General features: G+C 43.4%; 2 protein-coding genes across 3 annotated transcripts; one reads left to right on the forward strand and one right to left on the reverse strand.

Moving 5' to 3' along the window:
* Positions 1-5,011: 5,011 nt before the first annotated feature.
* Positions 5,012-6,849, forward strand: fkb1a (FK506-binding protein 1A). Its single transcript, NM_001160652.1, has 5 exons — positions 5,012-5,058; positions 5,174-5,221; positions 5,727-5,839; positions 6,040-6,215; positions 6,403-6,849. Exons 1-4 carry the CDS (start codon positions 5,022-5,024, stop codon positions 6,166-6,168), a joined length of 327 nt encoding a protein of 108 aa, NP_001154124.1. The 5' UTR covers positions 5,012-5,021; the 3' UTR covers positions 6,169-6,215; positions 6,403-6,849.
* Positions 6,739-13,139, reverse strand: LOC110532498 (syntaphilin-like). Of its 2 annotated transcripts, XM_021616457.2 has the most exons (5): positions 12,999-13,139; positions 11,350-11,464; positions 11,005-11,139; positions 10,498-10,647; positions 6,739-10,206 (listed from the first exon to the last, which is right to left on the reverse strand). In XM_021616457.2, the coding sequence occupies exons 2-5, from the start codon at positions 11,391-11,393 to the stop codon at positions 8,946-8,948; spliced, it is 1,590 nt and encodes a 529-aa protein (XP_021472132.1). In that variant the 5' UTR covers positions 11,394-11,464; positions 12,999-13,139; the 3' UTR covers positions 6,739-8,945. The 2 variants fall into 2 exon arrangements, with proteins under 2 accessions (XP_021472132.1, XP_021472134.1); XM_021616459.2 differs by lacking the exon at positions 12,999-13,139 and having other exon boundaries at positions 10,557-10,647.
* Between the last annotated feature and the right edge of the window lie 473 nt (positions 13,140-13,612).

The following is a 13,612-nucleotide window of genomic DNA, read 5'->3' on the forward strand; positions in this document are numbered from 1 at the left end:
AAACGATTGTTGGAAAAATTACTTGTGTCATGCACAAAGTAGATGTCCTAACCGACTTGCCAAAACTATAGTTTATTAACAAGAAATGTGTGGAGTGGTTGAAAAACAAGTTTTAATGACTCCAACCTAAGTGTATGTAAACTTCCGACTTTAACTGTATGTCCGTTATGTTTATAGGGGGTTAATTAAGGAAGACATCCTCTTCTGCAAACCACTGGAAACCAGGACAACAGGACAGCTTTGTGACATCAAATGGACTTTGGTGGTCAAGATGTGTTGGTATCTGCACTGATGGCACAAAAGCCATGACAGGGAGACATTGTGGAGTGGTAACGCGTGGGCAAGCAGTTGCTCCCAACGCCACTTGAGTACACTGCAGCATCCACCGAGAGCCTCTTGTTGCCAAAGGAATGCCTGACAGCTTGAAAGACGTTTGGACACTCCAGTGAAAATGGTTAACTTTGTTAAAGCAAGGCCCCTGAACTCTCATGTATTCTTTATGTATTCTTTGCTATGCAGTGATATGGGCAGCGACCATGTAATGCTTTTACAACATACAGAAGCTCGCTGGTTATCAAGGGGCAAAGTATTGACCAGTCTTTTTTAAATTGAGAGACGAGCTTAAAGTTTTCTTTACCTACCATAATTTTCACTTGTCTGGCCGCTTGCATGATGACGAGTTTCTCACACGACTGGCCTCTCTGGGTGATGTTTTTCACTTGTCTGGCCGCTTGCATGATGACGAGTTTCTCACACGACTGGCCTGTCTGGGTGATGTTTTTCACTTGTCTGGCCACTTGCATGATGACAAGTTTCTCACACGACTGGCCTATCTGGGTGATGTTTTTTCTCACCTGAATGATCTGAATCTAGGACTAGAGGGACTCTTCACAAGTATATTCAATGTGCGGGACAAAATTGAGGCTATGATTAAGAAGTTGGAGCTCTTCTCTGTCTGCATTAACAAGGGAAACACTCTTTCCATTATTGTATGGTTTATGTCTGCAAATTAACTCAAGCTTACGGACAATGTCAAATGTGATATCACGAAGCACCTGCGTGAGTTGGGTGCGCAATTACGCAGGTACTTTCCCAAAATGGATGACACAAACAACTGGATTCGTTATCCCTTTCATGCCCTGCCTCCAGTCCACTCCAGTCCACCAGTCCGATATCTGAACAAGAGAGCCTCATCGAAATTGCAACAAGCGGTTCTGTGAAAATTGAATTTAATCAGAAGCCACTGCCAGATTTCTGGATTGGGCTGCACTCAAAGTATCCTGCCTTGGCAAGTCATGCTGTTAAGACACGGATGCCCTTTGCAACCACATACCTATGTGAGAGTGGATTCTCGGCCCTCACTAGCATGAAAACTAAATACAGACTGTGTGTGGAACATGATATAAGACTGAGACTTTCTCCAATACAACCCAACATTGCAGAGTTAAGTGCATCCTTTCAAGCACACCCTTCTCATTAACCTGTGGTGAGTTATTCACAATTTTAGATTAACAAATAAAGTGTTATATGTAAGATGGCTAAATAAAGAGCAAAATTATTGATTATTATTATAATGTTATTAATGGACTTTACTTCCCACAAGCCGGGTTGTGACAAAAACTCACACTCATTCTTATGTTAAATAAATGTATTGCATAGTGTGTGTTTGTGGCAGGCTTACAATGATGGCAAAAAACAACATTTGAGAGTGCGCTGACCCTGGTGCTAAGGGGGGTATGCAGCAGGAGGTTGAATGTTTGAAGGGGTACGGGACTATAAACAGTTTGGGAACCACTGGTCTAGGTCATTTAGTACCATCATCCCCTTTGATGTTATGGGTGCTATAGCGACATCCATGCATTTTGTGAATGCTCTTGGTACCAGGGAAAGGCCGAAAAGTAATACTTGGTGCCCTTCTTCACGGAGGCTGACATCTGTCTGTGAGAGCCAAAGCGGTCTGCATGACGAGATGACCGTATACCCGGCTTTGCCATTAGCACGTGACATCTCAACATTTAAGAGGGAGAGGAATGTGGACACCGGAGTCATTTCAGCTGTCAGCTCAGGGTCACCGTCGGTGGACAGGCGAGCTATCAGACCATGCAGGTATGCCTGCAGCAGAGTGGTTGTATTCATGAGGCGAGCCACCATGGCCAGAAGTTGTCCTTTAAGTTGTCATCAGCAGCCCGATGAGGACAGCGGGGAGACTTACCAATAATCTCCTTGTCTGGGAGGACCATGATCGCAACAATGGGGTCCATGACTGGGTACTGGTCCAGTACCAATTCCTCGGGCGAAGCCATGAATGTCCAAGGCTTGCACTGGCTTGAGTTAGCCTTAGCCCAAGTTTGATGCAGCTCATTGGAGTACTTGGGGCAATGAGGAATGTACACTCTGCCTGGGCTTCTGTTAGGGTCTGGATTAATATCCAGAGCTTTCAGAATCCTAGAGATGAGCTCCTGCAGATCAGCTGATGAAGAGGGGGCTTCACTCTCAGCCCTCTCTGAGCCATGGTTCGCTGACCCAGAACCAGCCTCAGAGGTCTCTCTTTGTTATGTCATTACCAGCAAAGATGGAGATAGCATCAGGATCCTGTCTTAAGTCTTCAACAGAGCCTGTCAGGCTGAGAGAGTGGAGCTGCGAAGGTCGGCGGGCCCGCTGCCGAGGAGGGTTGTTAACGCTTGAGTCCGCTCCCGGAGCCTCTAGCATTTGTCTCCTTCATCGTAGCTAATCGTGCTTCACATAGCCGTGGGCCTAGAGGAGCACAATACATGCAGCTGAAGGGGGAATCCACAACCTGAATGGCATGATCTAAGCCTAGGCACATCATACAGGTGGAATGGGCATCAACCGAAGCCAAGCCAGCATTGCATTTATCACAGTAGTATGGCATGTATAATCTTCTCCCTGTCTAGACAAAAGTCAGAAATACAGATATGTCTTATAGAACAGATAATCTGCATTACACTCCTTTAATACTATACCAGGTGTAAGTATAAAGTAGTTCTCTTCTCAGGGCAATATGTTAATTAAGTAATAATATCTTCTATGGATATCAGAATATATTTGGGAAATTCCACTCACAATCCCCAAAAGGTATGGATGTGAGGAGCCAATTACACTGAGAGAGTAACAGACTGTGTGAGAATAGGTCCTATGAACAGATGCTCTGAATCTCACTCCGGCAACAGCTGCAGCTCGAGCCAGTAAGAGAGTATGCTAGCTAGGATGCAAAGCCTGGACATTAGCCTGGGTAGGTGCAGTACCCAGACTCAATATTCTGAGAGAAGAGGCTAGCATCCAGCTGAAGCTAATAACCAACAGGTAATGCAATTAGCTGGGAGGCAAACCGGCGGACAGACAAGACACAGACAAGATTTGCGCCCGTGAACAGGTTGGACCAACCAGTTCACCCTAATTCATAGCATGGTGTCGACCTGTAAGAAAAAGCTTATAAGACAAAACACTGCAGAGAACTGTTGGGTGGAGCAAGCTTCGCCCAAAATGTAGCATACTCTACACATTCAAGGAAAACTAGTCTTCTAAATCCAATTCTCGCTCACCTGCGTAGCCAAGGGAAGAAAATAGGAAGTGATGCTATGCGCCCAGGTATTTATAGGGGATGGGGCGCATCACACCCGTGGCACGGAATTACTCTGATATTAATACCTTGATTCATCCTGCCACCAGGCGGAATGATATTTCATTGAGTGACTAGCATAGTCTCTCAAGTGAAATAGAACAGAAGACTGGATCTACCGAAGTCAGAAGTAACCTGTATTGATCTTCGGAGCACACATCTTCTGTTCTATTTCACTTGAGAGACGATGCTAGTCACTCAATGACATATCCTTCCACCTGGTGGCAGGATGAGTCAAGATATTAATACCCCACATAAAAAAAAATACCCCACATTATTTCCCTTGGGATTCTTATTCTCCGAAGCTTGGCTTCGGAATGCACATCCAATTGTTGCAAACACCATTATACCAGAGAAGAAGAAGAAACTGCACTGTTTCCCAAGTTGTAGTGGGAGGACCACTCACCATATCATAAAATATTTTTAATGACTAACACAAGATAGACCACAGCCTATTGTTTCTAATGGGAACAAATGAGTCATAGTGGGCAGGACAAGCAAGGAGGGGTGCAGAGCCAAGCACTAGCTAGCAAGATGTTTGCATATTTCCGTTGTATAACGCCTACTCCATGAAGTGCACATGTGCAATAAATCAATTTGCCTTTGCACCCCTAAACAACTTTTTTTTGGTTACTTGGGCAAAGTGTAAAATCTACAAAACTTAGTCCACTCTGTTCGTAACAGATTATAGTTTTGGGAACAGAAAACGGTATTGAGATCAAATGTTTAATCATTGAGAAAATGTCGGCAGAAATCCATATTGCTCCATCTACTCCTACTGCCGGCTACAGAGCTTCATCTCATCACCATATTTGGTAGTGAGTAGAAACGCCAACCGGATGCTTCACACTAATACATCCGGTGGGATATCTGTTCTATCTATGAAATCATCGCGTGACTCCAAGTTTACTTCAAAATTATGGTTATTATATCAATATTTGCGCATAAAGGCGTTTCCACCGCCTTTTTCTTTCATAATACATTTTACCGACACAAAAAGATGTCGAACGTACAAGTTATCTGTTGGCACTTATAACAAACGTCATGTTTGCATCACGGTTGTCTTATTCATCTTTTTTTTAATGGTATGACTACTCGCATAACTAGATTGCAAACGTGGTTAATGACATCAACTTTAATTATTGTATCTTTCTAGAAATGTTTGATTGTCAACCAGTTGTTATTTTTATGTTATCATCATCTCCCTTGAAAAATGCCACTACATCAATGTATATGCGACTAAAATATGACCAAGTAGGCATACACGAATTCTCGTCATATAACTGGTATTGGCCATTTTATATTGCCCCCCCCCCCTTTCTTGAATTCAATGAGCTTGACTTCCAGTTTCCGTTTGCATTGTAGTGCGTCGGAGAGTAAAATGGGAGTAGAAATCGAGACCATAACCCCGGGTGATGGTAAGGAAAAAACTGTAAATATGATTACATTAGTCAAGAGGATGTTGCTAAATTCAAAATATTAAGTCGTTAACACAATACATAGCTAATTCTTTCAATTTCTTCCATCCTTTAGGACAGACATTTCCCAAAAAAGGACAGACATGCGTTGTGCATTATGTCGGTGAGTCAGCAAGCTAGCCACTAGCTTGATAGCTTAGCTAGCTATTGTCAGTTATCCACTTGCTTCGGTAACAAAGTACGTTATTTTTATAATGTGTGTAATCTGCCAAGCGGATATTATCTCTCATAACTAACAATTAGTTCGAATATTTGTTTGGCTAATTAAATAAAGTATTTTCTACGGTTAAAGTAGTTGTTACACCCTAGCTAAGCTAACGTTTGTAGCTAGTTGCCATACTACTACTTGCTAGCTAATTGACAGTTTTCTCAAATCCGTGAGAATGGATTTAATTAAGATGAATGTATCTTTAGCAAATAAGTTGGCTAGTTAGCCAGAAGCCGATAATGTTTGTCCAGTGGACTGTAATTAAATATTTTAATCCATGGATGCTAGCTAGCAATTTGGGAGGGGACAGAATGTAATTTAGGTACACGGCTGTATTTATTTAATTTGATTTAACTCGTCAAGTGTAACTAACGTTTATCTTCTCTCAATCCTATCGCAGGCTCACTGACTGATGGAACCAAGTTTGACTCTTCCCGGGACAGAGGCAAGCCTTTCAAGTTCAAGATTGGCAAGCAGGAGGTGATCCGTGGCTGGGAGGAGGGGGTTGGCCAGGTAAGAAGGGTCTCCTGGGTGTGTTTGCATTAGATATCTCCATTATTCTCTTGTACGATTGCACCACTTGTTTCAATAATTTAGAAAATCAAAAATTGGCTTGTGGGTGATTTGCAAGGACACAAGCCATTATAGGGTTATATTAGCGGTGTCTCGACAATAATACTATGACCTCTCTTTTTGTTTCACCTTCCCCACAGATGAGTGTGGGCCAGAGGGCAACTCTGACCTGCACGCCGGACTTTGCCTATGGCAGCAAAGGGCACCCTGGTATCATCCCACCCAACTCTACCCTCATCTTTGACGTGGAGCTGATGGGCCTGGAGTGATGTTTGTGTGCACTTACTACATGTTTAATTCCACTCAGATTTTCAGGGTGAGACAATTCTGCAGACAAATAGCCTGTTCAAAGTGCACTACTACATTGTTGGGAGTACATTATAGTTGTATGAGCTTAAGTGCTCATTGGTGTGTTTAACAAGCTTTGGTGCTCATCTCCCATAATCCCCTCGGGCGTGTCTGTTCTGTTAACCACAGAATTGCATCCCTGTCCCCTTCTACAGGTTGACTCCTATCTCGGGAACATGGATGAAAAGGCAAAAGGAAGATAAATGCACTTGACTCCTGTAAAAGACTCGCATCTACAGCTTCACCACTTCACTCTCCTTTCCATTTATATTCAAATGTGTCACTTGCTTAAAATACATTATTCTTGATATATCTTGTAGTAGAACACCCTAACAAGTCATAGGCCATACCTTTCAGATGTCATTTTATTGTTATGTATGTTTTTATGGTCTTTTTTGTTGTGAAATTTGTAAGTCATACCTGCCATCAGGGGTAGGTACTGACACAATTTTGGATAAAGTATCATTATACAAATATTCAATTTGATCTCATTCTTGTGGCTCTGAGTGGCCTTGCTTTTCAGAAAATGTGTTATTGTGGACATGATAATTGAGAAAAAAACTATGAATAAATGACTCCCCAAATGGATTGGATTAATGTAATTGGATTGCAGAAGTTTACTGAAATGAGAACCACCCAAAATGTTTTCCAAGTCAGCAATCAAGTTTTTGAGATAACTTTCAAAATACATAAATACTGCTGGTATGATTGCTGACATTCAAAATATTTTGGGACTACCAACAATGGACTATCTAAATAGTTTTTTGGGGTGGAATTTTCATTTTAAATTAATTTTTTAATGATTTGGTTAATATTTTTCCCAGTCATGTTAACTTTCTGAATTAAACACTGTGTAGACAGACAAGCGTGGCACATACTGTTGGTAAGGCCAAATATTACATGTGTAATTAAAGATGGTCATTGTTGTAGTGCAGAACTCGCATGCCGGCAGGTGTAGTTGTCCTCTCGAGTGACAAAATGGGTGAATTTTCTATGGTATGTTTCAACAAAATGATCACCCTTTATCCCCCAGTAGGCTTGACCTTGTTCTCTAACTAGGATAATTTTTCTTGTATCATTGATTTAATGCTGCACAGTATCTGACAACTGTATACCAATTATTTCTAGTGTTGTTCTGAGAAGTGCTGAGGGCATATTTGAACACCATTAGTAATCACAAGGGAATGCAAAATAGAGACCCTTTGTTTTGGGCCAAATATCATTCAGTATTATTCCATAATTGTACCATAAGATTTGTGAAGTTGCATGATTTTGTTTTCAGAGGATTAGTGAAGTGCTAAAAGCATATTTGAAGGAACTTGTTCAGCAAGCTATGCATCTGTAAGGTTAAATTTCCCCAAACACACAATGAGTCAACTCTCACCCCATTGGTTGAAAACAATTGTTCCTCATCCCTAATGTATTTTTATTTCATATTGATTCCCAGGCATCTCTAATGCGTCTCTAATTCTCTCAGAGCACACTTCAATAGATGACACACAGACAAAGGCAACTTTCAGTTTATTTTCAAAGGGAAGAGGAAATACATCCAGAGCTATTTACACTTTGCATTCTACAGCTTTTTGTGCAATTTATCAACCCAAGTAAAGACATTCCATCATTGCTTTTTCTCATTGATATTGACTACTGAATTTGAATAATTGTCGTCAATGTAGCTTTAGCGGCACGATGTGGCTCAAAAGAAGACTGGCATGGTTAATGTTTTGATGACATGCAAATTCACTACAAACTTAAAGTAGTACAGTATAGTCCCAAAGGTGGGGAAAAAATGCAATGTTTGAAACAAATATCTAGGCAAACTATTGATCATATTCTTAATATTGTAAATTGCGAAATTTAGTAAATGGTATATGTGCCTTAATAAATACCTAGCCTGCATTTTTTATGACTTGCACTGGCATTCAGCATTTGCATGGATAGTGACGGTGCTAGTCTTATTCAGAATGTTTATCTTATCCTTGGACTAAATAAAAATTAATGAAACCAGAAGATAAACTTTGGATCCCTGAAATGTAATAGATTCTCTATCTCTCAGTCGTTGTGCAAAAATAATTCAAAGACATTCAACTAGAACTCCTACTCAGATCCCTCATTCACTTAGCTCTAGAAACTAAAATAAAATGTTGCTGATGCTTCTAACAAGATGAACCATATTCACCCCAATTTCAAAGACAACGCTAGAAGATTCATGGAGCATACATTAAAGTCTTCAAGGTTCAAATGTAGTAAATCTGTTCAAAGTGAGGTAATGGCAAAAGGCTGAACATTTCTCAGGGTTACATGCAATGTACAGTTACAGGAGACACTGTAGACCTGTGTCAAAAAGTCAATTTAAGCAGGCTCATGCATTCCCCATCAAATCACTATTGCATTAGATTTTCTTTGATAGCAAGGCATGATTACAAATCTAACAGAAACAGGCTTGAACTATACAATTCGCCTAATTCCTGTCTGCTGTAACCAATAAACAAAATTCACAAAGGTCAACTGCAATACAATCGGATAATGTAAATCTCAAGTTCATCCTCAAATCAGACGTGGTGGGTGGAGAATAAAAAGCAATAGGAGTTTAAGTCCAAATCAAAGTCGGTATAATTGCCTTTGTGGCTGTGGCTCGTAAGAGGTTGGGGTTGCATGGTTACTGTGAGGGGAGTCAGGAGGCTAAAGAGTAAAGTTGTCAGATATCGGTCGCCCCATTCATGCTTGTGGGTTCATGGCCCCGGCCACATCCCCTGCGTCGCAGAGAGTGAAGGGCCACAGCGCAGCAACCCCGTAGCAGAGAGCCAATGTGGTAGACAGGCATGACCTCCCGAGGGGCCCCATGGCACAGCCAGGCCACTGTCGGCACTACCGGCATGGCCACCGCCAACAGGTCCACCAGGAAGTATCGGCTCCAGAAGTTCCGCTGGGGAGCCCCCTCCTCGCCCTCTTCCCCTTCCACAACAATTTCACCTTCAACTTCAACAGCCTCCTCCTTCTCCACCACTGTCACACTCCCTTGCCTCTCTAGTGAATACAATGACACAGGCTTGGGCTGGCAGGTTTGGGCCACTGTTGGCATTATTGTCATCTCCACTGGGCCATCTGGAGGCAGTGGTTCTAGGTTGTAGGAGAGCTGGGGAGGAGGGGAGGAAGACAAGAAGGGAGGAAACGGTTGTTGTTCAGAGTAGGCTGGGGTGATGTCGGTTGTTGCCAGGGAGATGATGCTTAGCTCTTCTCCCCCTCCTTCCTCTGAGACCCAGGTCATGGTGGGGCTGCAGGCCTGGGATCGGACCTCTGGTTTCACATCTGTCACGGGGTCTGCAGCAGCCGCTGCCATTGCAGCCGGGGGCTCCTCCTGAGGGAGGTGCAGGAAGAGGTGGTGATGCGGGAGGCAGGTGTGTCCGCTGCATCTGCAGCTGTTACCTAGGGAATGGCAGGAGTGGGAGACGGGCAGGACAGCCCCCCCGCTGTACAGTCTCTCGTAGGTGGAGGAGTGTGGCATGGTGGAGGAGAAGGGGCCACGGGCGGAGCCGACTGGGTTTTGTTCTGACAGAAGGGCTGCTTCCAGGAGCAGGTGGGTCCGTCCCCCTTCTGCCCGTGCCGCTGCACGCAGGTCAGGCCCTGGGACGTTTCCGTTGCGGTCCAGATGCAGGCCCTCACTGCTCAGCCGGGTGTAGGTGGTGCTGCGGTTCATGGTGCTGGCTGGGGAGCAACCACATGAGCGGGACTTGACTGGTCTGGGTCCCTGCGGTGAAAGGTATGGCTTTTGGTTGTGGGGGGATTTTTCTGGGGTGCCGAGATTTGATCGTACTGTCTCCACAACCTCATGTAGGTGCTGGATCTCCCTGCGCGCCTCCTTTAGAGCAAGCTGGGCCTCCACACGATGACACTCCTCCTCTATCCAGTCCTCTTGCATCCGACACAGCTGGGTCCTCATCTCAGTTATCTCACTGTCCCTGAGAGAGAGAAGGAGAGAGGGGGAGGGGTTTGAGAATATGAGGGCTTCCCAAGGAAAAGTAATCAATGTGTGGTTTGCCTTGAGAGGCATGAGAAGTCTGAGATACAATCCCAGTTTCTGTAGTGAAATGGAAGACCGTTATTGATGTTGCTATTTTTGGAGTCATAGTGTGGTTAAATGCAACCCAAGAGCTGGGTTGTGAATGAGACACTTCTATTGGCCATTAGATCTGAAGTATCACATTGATCAGGAACATTCTGCTTGTCACAACGCATCCCTCCGGACTCACCTGTGCTGCAGTATCTCAACATTCTCCCTTAGCCTGGCTCGCAGGTGTCTGATACACACCTCCTTCTGCTGCAGGGGTGTGAGGTACTGCTCTGGTGTGGGGGGACAGATCCCATGGTTATCACTGCAGGTGGTGTGCTTCTTCTGACACCTGGGTTTGCATAGGGGTGTGAAGGAGAGTGTATAGTGATTACCAGTTTTGCATCAGAGATCAATCATCAGATAAAAACTGCCATCATAACAGAGGCTGAGGAAGAGGCTAGAAGATATCAGTGGGGTCTTTCGGTTTTTAAAATAAATTATGAATCTCAAAACTACATGAAATGCTTTCCCCCCCTTTTATTGCAAGGCAGATGCTACACCTTTTTCTGAAAACATTTGCTTGGTATTCTTCTGAATCATTTTTATTGCATGATATTTTGGGCTCAACCTTAAAAAAAAACAAATTCCTAAAACAAAACTATGTTTGCTTGTGTCTTGCGTATGATGTACAGATGCTGTGTCTTACCTGGGTGTGCCAGGGTATGTCCGGGCTGTAGGACTGCCCTCACTAGCCCTGCCAGGATAAGTGTTGGTGGGGTAAGTGTTGGTATTGGAGGCATTGCTATGGGAATGGCGCCCACTGCTAGTAGCCACTGACCGCCTGTAACAGAGAGGCTACGTTAATGTTACACATTGATGAGACTCTTATCTTCAGTCAAAAACATTAAGAAAACAAACAAAATCAATGGATTGCTTCCGAAAACTCACTCACTATACATGTGGAACTATATTACCCTAACATTTTCATACATCATCACTTGGGATCATCACACAGCAAAAAAATAATAGTGAGAGAAGGCAGCAGCAGTACCTGCGCTGACCTGCAGAGGGCTTCCGACTGGGAGGGAGTGACATGGGTGTGGACCACCACTATCGCTCTGCTGCTGGCTCCAAGATGAAGTCTAGGAAGATGGCTTACAGTTGGACTGTACAATACATAATGTACAAAGATAGAGAAAACAGAATGGACATAGACAGGAGATAATCCGTTAAAAACGAACATAGAACAGCAATCCATTTTGTTGACATTTCCTCTACCCACCAGATACCACTTTTAATCCCTGGGCAAGGACATAATCCTGTGTCATGGTCTCAAGCTGTGTATTAAAAAAACACATTCATCATAAGATAATAAAGTGTTGTTTTTTTTTTGGGGGGGGGGGGGGGGGGGGGGGATGTTGTAGGCCTACTGTTTGTTGTGGCCCTGACTGCCCTGCATGTTAGGAGCCCATTGATGAGTAAACCAGTCTGGCCATCAGGAGCCCTTCAACAGATAAAGAAGCCTTTCACAGGACAGACACAGGGCATTCTGTGAGTCCATTGCCCATCTCACTGCTGCACAACCCATCCCTGGTAACCACAGACAGACGGGAATAAACAGAAATCATAATATCCACCGGCAAAATCCAATGAACCAAGAGCCAAAAATAACAAATAACATAACAAAACCAGACCAGTTGGTACAGAAACAAGTGTTGTGCAAACAGAATTGCAGCATCAGCACATCTGTGGCTGACTGAGCTGAGCAGCCTAGCTCAAACAATAATAGAGCAAAAAAGTATGATCAAAGACAAAATTCCTGCTGAGCACAAAGCAGCTCAGAGATACAAAGACATGGCATGTCTGTGATATGCCATGTGATATGGTTGTCTACTGTCACTGTGCCAATGGGACATTTGAGGACACAGTACAATTGATCAATACAGGAAAGCATAGGAGAGCCAGGGATCACAACTACGCCTACCCTACAGTGGATAATGTAGAGCCTCTGCACAACAGGTGGTGGGTCAAGCAATGTACTTCTTATGTAATTGTGAGCAGCAGCAGACGGCATAACTGGGTTGTAGGATGAGGGTGAATTAACGGGAATAAGGTTTAATGTTGGCTGATCATTTGATTCTCAGTAATACCACCTACCTAGGTTTCTGGGGAATTACTGAATAAGGTTGAGCATGGTGCTTTACGTCATCTGTGCAATGCAGAAGGGCAAGGAGCGCTGTACAGGCTTTTCGCTCATGAACAAACTGAACATTACCACTACAATTGGCAATATTTTAATCAATGTCTTCTTTTCCTATAGACGCGTGCGCTGTTGATGAATGGGCAAGACGCAGAAAGCCATTAGCACTAAAAATATCAGTTGCATCTCCGTGCGTCACTACGAGAGACATTGACATTATAGAAAACAACTACTATACCATAGATTATATGACAGTGCATATCTAAAAGCAAAATCCTACCAGCCAACATCACTTTCCGGTGAACACAAACATTCCATCCAACGTTTGGTATCTTCGGGACCAGGCAGAAATAGGTGACAATCGAATTTAGCCTGGCTGTGCCCTACATAGGCTACTGGGATTCAATACACCAGCCTCCTCTCTGATGCAGCGATTACCTGACTCTGTGATCTCTGACATAGCAGTACACTAACAAGATGATACGATTCCCAACATTTACCATTTTTGCAGGCCGATAAATAGTCCTACATTGTGGAGTAGAATATGTCCCCTCCGGACTTGTGTATGGACGCTTGAGAACCGTCACCAGTGGCAAGTAGATGGTTACTGTGCTGCTGATGAGAGTCCATGCCGGGAGCCACCTGTGTGAAGCTAGCCACAATAGCGAAATTTGCTGTTCGCCTTCAAAATAAAAGTTCTCCATTGTGATTCAAACATAACAGTGGAATCACGCAATAATCCAATGCTAAACAAGGTCGGAATGTTATTATATACATTCAACAAGACAGTAACTAAAAATACTCAGTGATATCCAAGGATTACAATTCTGACGTTTACACAAATAGCGTCATATGTCATACTAAGGAACTTCAAATGTGGGAAATCACCTCAATATTCAGCCTATTGTGAGTAATGAACATTCATATTGCACTGTACAGCCTTACCTATGGCTCTTCAGTCCATGAAATGGGGTATCAGCCTTTTATTTTGAAGGTAAACCTCAAATTCCACGATTGTGGCTAGCTTCACACAGGTCTGAGAACCTGCTACGAAGATATTTTGGTAATTACGTACAATGCATCGGATTCTCGTAAAGACACAATGAATCATGGC

This window comes from Oncorhynchus mykiss, chromosome 9 (genome assembly GCF_013265735.2).
Source record: "Oncorhynchus mykiss isolate Arlee chromosome 9, USDA_OmykA_1.1, whole genome shotgun sequence".
Classification (NCBI taxonomy): domain Eukaryota; kingdom Metazoa; phylum Chordata; class Actinopteri; order Salmoniformes; family Salmonidae; genus Oncorhynchus; species Oncorhynchus mykiss.